Below are 8,281 nucleotides of genomic sequence, written 5' to 3'. Positions count from 1 at the left end.
AGAGATGGCCAAAGGCGCTGAAACAATCTTTCTCCTATTCTTAAGGAAAGTGCTACTGGGGATCTTTTAACGTCCACGTTGCAATGCAAAATGCGTGTTTGCTACAGTTATTAACATTTAGTCATGTCTTGTTTAACCATCCAGCAGCTGGTAACCCCTGGGGTAAAGGGCAGAGCTACACACTGTCACATGGGCTGGGGCGGATGTGGGACACAACAGGAAGTAAATGCTGGTTCCTGGGTTAAAGAGAGTGAGGCTGGGGAAGAGCAATCAGCTCCTGCACAGCTCCAGGGAGAGGCGCTGTCTGAGCCCTGAAGAGTTCGTAAGTTTAACTCACTTTTAAACGGTTGTCTTTCCCTTGCTGGGCAGAGCGGCCTTAATGTCGCAGCTGAAGTTATGGCTCAGACCTTAGCGGACTAGCCGCACGCCCCTTGAACCCACTCAGCGAGTTGCTCCTCGGTCGGTCGCTTCTCTTGGTTTTATTCGTGCATTTACAGTCAGCTTGCTTCTCCTTCACCCCCCCCCCCACCCCAGGTTTTGGGGCAACTCATCCCCTCCCCGCTCAGTAGCTCGTACACACGTAACCAGGGCAGGAGACTCGCAGGCTGCGCAGGGTGAGCTCCGCAGTCACCGTGCAGATCCTGCCAGAAAGGCGGAAGTGAAGCGCCTGCCTGGGGATGGGGACTCGGGGGGCTGGTGCGTCACGCCAGGGCCCGGTTTTGAGTTTGCAAGGGGCCGGGAGAAGGAAGGGCGGGCTGCTTGGCTTGTTTGGGGCAGCAGAGGGAGGCGTTGTTCTGGGGGGGCTGACAGGCGAGGGCTGTGTTTAGAGGCAGCTGCAGAGGTCCCAGGGGAGGGAGGGTTTGGTCACTACTCGGTGAGCCAGTGTGTGTCAGTCATGTGGGGAAATGACCCCCCTCTCCGGTGGCTTCCGAAGAAGGTTTTATTCTGCAGGGGCTGAGCACAGGTGGCTGGGACAGGAGGAAGGAATGGGAGACTTTTCAGATCATGAGGGGAAAATTCTATTGAAAGAAATATGGGGGAGGGATTTTCTTCACACGACTGTTTTCTGGACCTGAACTGGGGGCCTTCCTTGTGTTTTCTTTGCTCAATTAATTTTTTTGAAAGAACCTACCATAAAATTAATCGACAGTAACAATCTGTATTTATATGACCTATGAACAGAGGTCCTCACCCTTGCTCACAAGGCAGAGTCATGGCACTAGAGGCTTTGGATATGATTCTGCTCTCACTAGCGGTGGTGTAAAATCAGACATTGTTGGGTACTTTTGGAGAAAAGAGCCCAACTACAGTGACAACCCTTCAACTGTTTATGAATGGTTACTTCAGCTGTTTCACCAGTTCTCAGTGGTAGTCTGGTTGTGGCAAAGTAGTTTTTAAAAAATATGCCCATATGAAGAAAACTACATAGAAAAGCAGACGAAATGTAGAGAATGCTTGCTGCTGGAACGGCACCAATATTCTGATGTGAACCTTTTAGCATTAAGGGGGTGTGTAAATATACACACACACGCTCAATTTGATACATTTGTTTTTAAACATTTAAGAAGGCTTTTGAGGAGTTGCTGGCAAGGATACTCATGGTGTACATTTTCATTATCAGTATGGTGGAGTATGAAGTAAAATATATAGTGACAAACTAAGTTGTTACTTCTACTTCTTTACAATATGCCGAATGGTTGTCTGTGTAGTGGTACTATTAATGGAACAGCACAGCACAGCATTAAGGAACGTGCTGCTTTCAACAACTGAAATCAGTCGGCGTCTCATATGTGCAGATCGCCATAGGCTCTTGTATCTTTTGTTTCCTCTCTCATGTATAATGTCTGGCTCTGTGCCTATCACATTGGTATGTGAGCACCGTCCAATGTTTTGTTAAAACTATAACTTACTAGTCCTGATATCTGTAGCCATTTCTTATTGTAATACATCTTGCATGATATTGTACCATCCTGTAGCAGAGCAGTGTCATCAGACCTACATAATGGCTGTGTATTTCAACAGGAAATACTTACTAAGGCCCAGTTGGGACTCCATGTAGGTGCAGCAGTTTACCTGCAAAGATTGGACTGTATGGATGTCACGTAGACCTTAACTCCACACACATACCCCTTCTGCATATGCATTTCAATAAATATTTAATTACACAATCCCAGCATTTGTACAGGGATGTAAAAATGCTACTTAACACTGTTAGGTGATACTGTTTGGCAAATGCAATATAACAGTAGATGTATATGGTTTATGTAGCATTTTCTATTGCTCCCTCTGTGCTGTGATTATATTGTAATTAGGGAGGGGGCACAAACTCAAAGTTTGGAGGGTCAGACAAGTATCCAGAACTGTGCGTGCTTGTTCTAAATCTTTGAGGGCCCTGTTCACGACTTGTTCTCCTTGTGTCATTGCCTCTGACACCTCCTGCTAACACTATCTGGGGGAAGGGTTGATAGTAAAGTTGGTCTGGGAGATATATAATATTTTTACAATTTTTTTTGTTGAAAAAATGCCAGTTTGTTGAAACTGACCAGTCTCCTGACTCAAGCTTTTTGAAATGCATCAACGTTGTCAAAATGTTTTGTTTTAACGTTTTCAGAATGAACGTTTCCAGTTCAAAACTGCTTTTTATGTAGAACTTCAAGTCAATTACACTAAAAAATGCCTTTTTTTTTTTTTTTTTTTTTTTTTTTTTTTTAAAGGAAAATTTGAGTTTGACTCTTTGTCCAGATTCAGGATGAGAAATCTTCTCTCAAAAATATGGATGGAACATAAACTGTGTCCTGCCTAGCTCTGCTTGGCAGCCTTTCCCTTCATGCTTTGAGACTAGAATGAGTCTTCAAGGGAGATTTCTCAGTCCTCCCCCAGCAGCAGGTGTCTGTGTTGGTAAAGTGATGCCTCAAAATGCCCGGATTTCTGAGGTGATGGGTTTTTTCTAGGGTTCATTAAGTGCTGTCTCATCCTCTGACCTGAGTGATTAGTTAAATATTAAACAGTACATAAGGAGCCTGACTTCAGCTGGTGTAAATCACTGTAGGTCTCTTGACTTCAGTGGTGTTAGTTTGATTTACATCAGTGGTTGATCTGGCCGCCTACCTTCAGTACTTTGTCCTGAATGGTAGGTCTCAGTACTTAATGTCTCTAACCATTGTGTGACTGCCTCAGAGAATCAGAGGAACTACACTGCCCCAGTGCAAGAGACTTGCCTAAAGGTATTTTTGAAACAATCTAAAGGGTCTTCATTTTTGTACAGAATGTGGGTCATCTAAAGCTACAAACCATATCTTCCTGTACTTAGAACTGTGAATAGAAGAAATCTTTCAAACTCCATTACGGCCAGTTGTCAACTATTTTTGTTAGTACAAGACATAACTCACAACAGTTTGCCTGTCAACCTGTTGGGTGACTTGAGGGAATTTACAAAAAGGTATAAAAACAGTTTCATTGTCCTGTGCCAGTCTTTCGGCAACATAAGAGCACACTTTCAGTAATTCTCATAACTTCCTATAAGTTATGCAGCTAATTGCCTGCCCATCTATAGACTATAGTGAGGAATATTCCGTTTAGGGGAAGACCGCCAATCTTTGGGAAGAGGAAGAAATAATGTACATTACACAAGATGCCTTGAGGCAGTATGCATTGCCCTTATGTTGCATTGGTGAAGGAAAATGATGCCCATCATAGCCCACAATCACACCTAGCTACTTATATTGTAATAATCTTACATCCACGTGGTGCCTTTTAATCCTAAATATCCTCCAGTACTTCAGAACCTAGTATATAGAAATAGCTTCACCTGCTACAAAAGTGCAGTCACTTCTGGGCTCAAATTCATTCAGTTCAATAGCACTCAGAAGTACTCCACAACAGTGAGAGAAGAGTTGCATTATTCAACTGCATGTAGAGTGGGAAGTTTAGGTAGGCAGAATGTAATTACACACAGAGACATGTGGCACGGTCACTAGTGCTGTCACCCTTCATTCTTGTGAAAAATGCTTTTGAGATTTAATGATCGGATAGTGTTGTTGTGTTTCTCCCAATACCTTTATAGACACAAACTGTATTTTTATATCTAGAAAACAAGAATAAGAGTGAGGTCCCAGCAGGAGAGCACCCAGTGAGTCTCTCCTCTTTGGTGTGCTGCATTTGATCACAAAATAGCTACAGCCTCTACAGCAGAGAAGAGATCTTCTCTCCATTTAAAAGAACAGTTGAAATAAAACAAATTATAACAGATACAAGATACATACCCAACAGTTAAGGCTTCTGGTTTACAATTCAGCTGAAAGATGACCCTTGAAGCAGTTTGAGGTCTTGTCCACACACCCGCCCGCCCTCCCCCTGGTGTGAACACAACTATATCAGTGTAAAATTATTTTATTCTCCATATGGGAAGGGGAAAAAGCTATATTAGTATAAGACACTTTATACTTGCATACCTACGTCAACAGGAGGGATTGCACTGAGAACTATTTCAGTAAAAGACCACACCCCTGAATTAAGTAATTATATCAATACAAAAATTGTGTAACATCTGACTACCACACTGGGGGAATAGTTAATTTACTGACTCAGGAGCAGTAGTGCCACCTTCTGAATCACCAACACTATTTCCTGCAGCACCTGGGTTTTTCCTGTCTTCTATGTAAGTACTGACCTACCTTGACCTTATGGTAGCTGAAGCAACCACAACCATAGGTGATACTGTAATGTGAAGAGAGAGCTATCATAAATGCTATGTAATGTGTATCAGAGAAAGGAAATACAAACACATACATTGTCTTTTGTACCTGTTAGCATATTTGTAATGAAATGTTATTTACATACATGGTTAGAGTAACTCTCAGAGCCGATAGGACATAAATACGACTGTCTTAAAAACACTGAGCCAAGTTCTTTGGCTGGTGTAAATCACTGTGGTTCTTCTTAAGTTAATGGAGCTATGCCAATTTACACCAACTGAGGACTTAGCTTATATGGCCAGAATTTTTAGAAGGGCTCAACACCCACAATTGTGCCAGTCTTAAAGCATTCAAAACCCAGCATGTCTTATTAAGAACAAGGAGACCGGATGATTGCTTTTGAAAGTTTGGCCACTTCACTTAGGTATCTAATGGGGAGCTGAGCTTTTTTTTTTTTGAAAATCTGGTCCACTTGTATGCGCTCAGCCCTTTTGGAAAATTTGGTCCCATTAAGTACATCTCCTTGTACTTAACTTCTTTCTTGGTAAGTCTACTAGCATGCCCCCATAAAGGACTGCAGCACTAATTAAATGTCCACTTTGTTGCTGGTAGCTCACCAAGGAATACCCACAATTCTGTGATTATCTCCTTATCACAGTCACATTCATGTTGGACCGTCCCTTTTCTGCTTCCCTGTTCAGGTCTTCTATATAAACACAAGAATATAGATGGGCAAGCATATGTCTCCTTTTCAGCCTGCTAACGTGTACAGTTTTAAACTAGTGTGACGTTCCATTTATTTAAATATATTGTTTTCTTTGCCCGGTAGCATAGCTTTAAATATGGACCTGAAGTCATACGTCACTAAAAATTCCCATACTGACACCTTCCTCTTATCTGTAAAGGCAGACTTTTCTATTCTTTTATTAGGAAGATAAGGAACTTGATTATTTTTTCCTAATAAAAGCCTTATATAAAGCATAAATTGTGTTTGAAACATTTCTAGTATGAAAGATTACCTTGTGTATTCTGCCTTATCTCCCCATGAATCTCCTTGCTTTGAAGCTTACCAGGAGCGTAATTGCTTTGATGTAGCAGGGATTCTGATCGACAATAATATTTTCGCTTCTGCGTTACTGAAGTTTCATTTAAAGTTTGCCTAAGCTCACTCTTCAGCACTCTTCTAACATTCTTTTTAGATGTTATAGTTGCAAAAACACTGTTAAATCGTGGTCATGCTGAATGTGGCCTACTGTGCTGCTCAGATAGTCTCATGGCAAACCACTGCCTCTAAAACCACCACCCCCTAATAAGGTCCTACTGCATGGAGGGCATATCACAGGAGAAACCCCAAAAAAACACTAACGCCACTTCAAGGTGCAGTTTTTTGTGGATTCCCACCAAAGGTCCAGCGGTGTGAAGATGCACATCCCTGTTCCCCTTTTCCTGGTTCACCCTCTCTAGGACTACATCCAGATTCCTCCACAGGCTTCAGGAGCATAAGTTTTCCCTTGATGACAGTGTTTAAGCAGAAGACTTATGGCATTTTGTTTCATTCTGTTTGAAATAGAAGTCTGTCATCGTGTCCTGGGGACTGTTGTGTTTGGGGGAGGAGGGGGGTCACTGATTTCCAGCTCTAAGAATTGGAACTGGACATGTTCATTACATACAATACATAGGCATCCTGTAACAAAATTGGGTGCCTCCAGAGTACCCCCTTATGGCCAGAGGTCACTCTGTAGTACCCTGCCTCTGTTGTCCCCTCTTCACGGTCCATTACATACACTTCTGTGGTCAAAATATTCCTCCTGGGAGTCTGGGTTAGGATTAGAAGATTAACTCTACCAAACATACATTTCTGTTACTCCTCCCAGGTCTTTTCTGATTTGGTAGGCCACTATGAAGCCCTACCTGGAGTCCTAGTCCCAATCTGCTGTTTGCACCTGCTCACTCCTAGCAGTCTCTCATCCCTGAACAAATTGCAGCCTCCAGCTACTGTTTGTAGAGGAAATCACTTGATTCCTCTCAGGTGGGCCTCTTTAAAGTGATCAGAGTTGTCTAACCCCCAACCCTTCGGCCCGTACTGTTAACACATCCCAACATATGGAGAAAGGTCTGTTGTGACAATTGGTCTATCTTTTGCCTGTTTAGGAATTTACCATGGAAAATAGATGGCTATTTTCAATAAAGAGTGATTAAAAACAGGTGCAAGAAGACTGACAGGGAAAACTAGATTAGTGCAAACAACAAAGCTTAATAATAAAGTCTGACTGTTAAACAAGTCAGATTTAGTAAGCAAGGAAATACAAGTCTGGACATTAATAAGCTAAAACTGCTGTGTCATATTCTACCTAAGTGGTAGACATATGAGGAGATGGGCTATTCCAGCCATCACACCCTTTTTAAGCCCTTAAATAAAATGGGGCAGGGAACAAATGGAGGCTACTGGAACAAGTTTCCCCATCCTGGTAGCAGTTACTGCTCCCTTCCCTTCTCCCCATCACCTGGGATCCCAGACCTCCTTTATCTTAATCTGAGGGATGTCATGACCAGCTCCAGCTGAATCCGAAACACCACCTGAAATGAAACAGGATTGGATTTTAGCAGTCACAGCTCCAGCTTATGCCAACTAACTTCCCTTTTACCCAAAAAGACAATTAATACAATCTTTAATACCTTCTAAAAGACTCTCAAACAAGGGACTCTTTTCTTCTAACACTCTCTCCAGCTAAAGAGAACACACGTTGTTAAAATGGAAGCCTTAATATTTTACACTTCAAATGCTTTAACTGTTTTTACTTTTCTGTATCTTTTAATAAATGGTTTTTAAAAAGGTCAATATTTTTGTCATGGCATTAAGCAGACTGAGATCTCTGTACCCCAAACCCCAGCCCTCATTTAACACAGTTGAATGTTATCACCTCTGACCCACTTATTCTATCTAAATTAATACAGCAGGTCCTAGGTTTTTGCTAGTTTTTACTGGTTGGTATTGTTAACCTGTAAATAAAAGGTGTTCTGAAATTCATTGTAGTGTTTCTTATATTGGCATTCTTAGACATGACAGGAAAGAGATGTGTCCATGTGATATTGTTTACTTGGTGATTTTTTTTATTTAATTTTTTTGTTCCATAATAGAAAACTTGAATAATCATTAAACTCAACACTTGTGTGTTCAAATTAGAAAGCTGATGATATACAAACAATCGGACTCAGTCTTGCAAACACTTTAAACATGCATAACACAGTGGAACTGTGCATGTATAGCTTGAACCAAAGCCAAACTGACTTCATTAAGCTTTGATTCAGGCCCTAAACATTTGCATGGGCAGGACCATAGTACATAACACTAGGTGATTTTGATAATTTGTCCCATGTACTTGATTGTCTTAAGTGTCTGATATTGATGCAAGTTATGTGACATGATAAAATTACAAATTTACCTTTGTATGAAGTGTTGGTTGTAGCAGTATTGGTCCCAGGATATTAGAGTGATAAGGTGAGTGGGGTAATAACTTTTATTGCATTAACTTCTGTGGATGAGAGAGACCAGCTTTCAAGCTACATAGAGCTCTTCTTCAGGTCTG

General features: G+C 41.5%; 1 protein-coding gene across 4 annotated transcripts in view; it reads left to right on the top strand.

The window, feature by feature from the left end:
- The first annotated feature begins 204 nt into the window (after positions 1-204).
- The window catches only part of TANK (TRAF family member associated NFKB activator), a 35,695-nt gene continuing 27,618 nt past the window's right edge, over positions 205-8,281 (top strand). The window contains exon 1 of one of the 4 annotated variants that reach the window (XM_050969279.1): positions 205-322. In XM_050969279.1, the coding sequence (XP_050825236.1) occupies positions 227-322 (96 nt within the window). In that variant the 5' untranslated portion in view covers positions 205-226. Of the gene's footprint in view, positions 323-359; positions 697-8,281 lie in introns of those variants that run through there. The other 3 variants (XM_050969277.1, XM_050969278.1, XM_050969276.1) reach the window with 3 other exon arrangements.

Source organism: Gopherus flavomarginatus, chromosome 10, assembly GCF_025201925.1.
Source record: "Gopherus flavomarginatus isolate rGopFla2 chromosome 10, rGopFla2.mat.asm, whole genome shotgun sequence".
Lineage (NCBI taxonomy): Eukaryota > Metazoa > Chordata > Testudines > Testudinidae > Gopherus > Gopherus flavomarginatus.
Note: the sequence above shows the minus strand (reverse complement) of the source record. Positions and strands in the feature narration are given on the sequence as shown.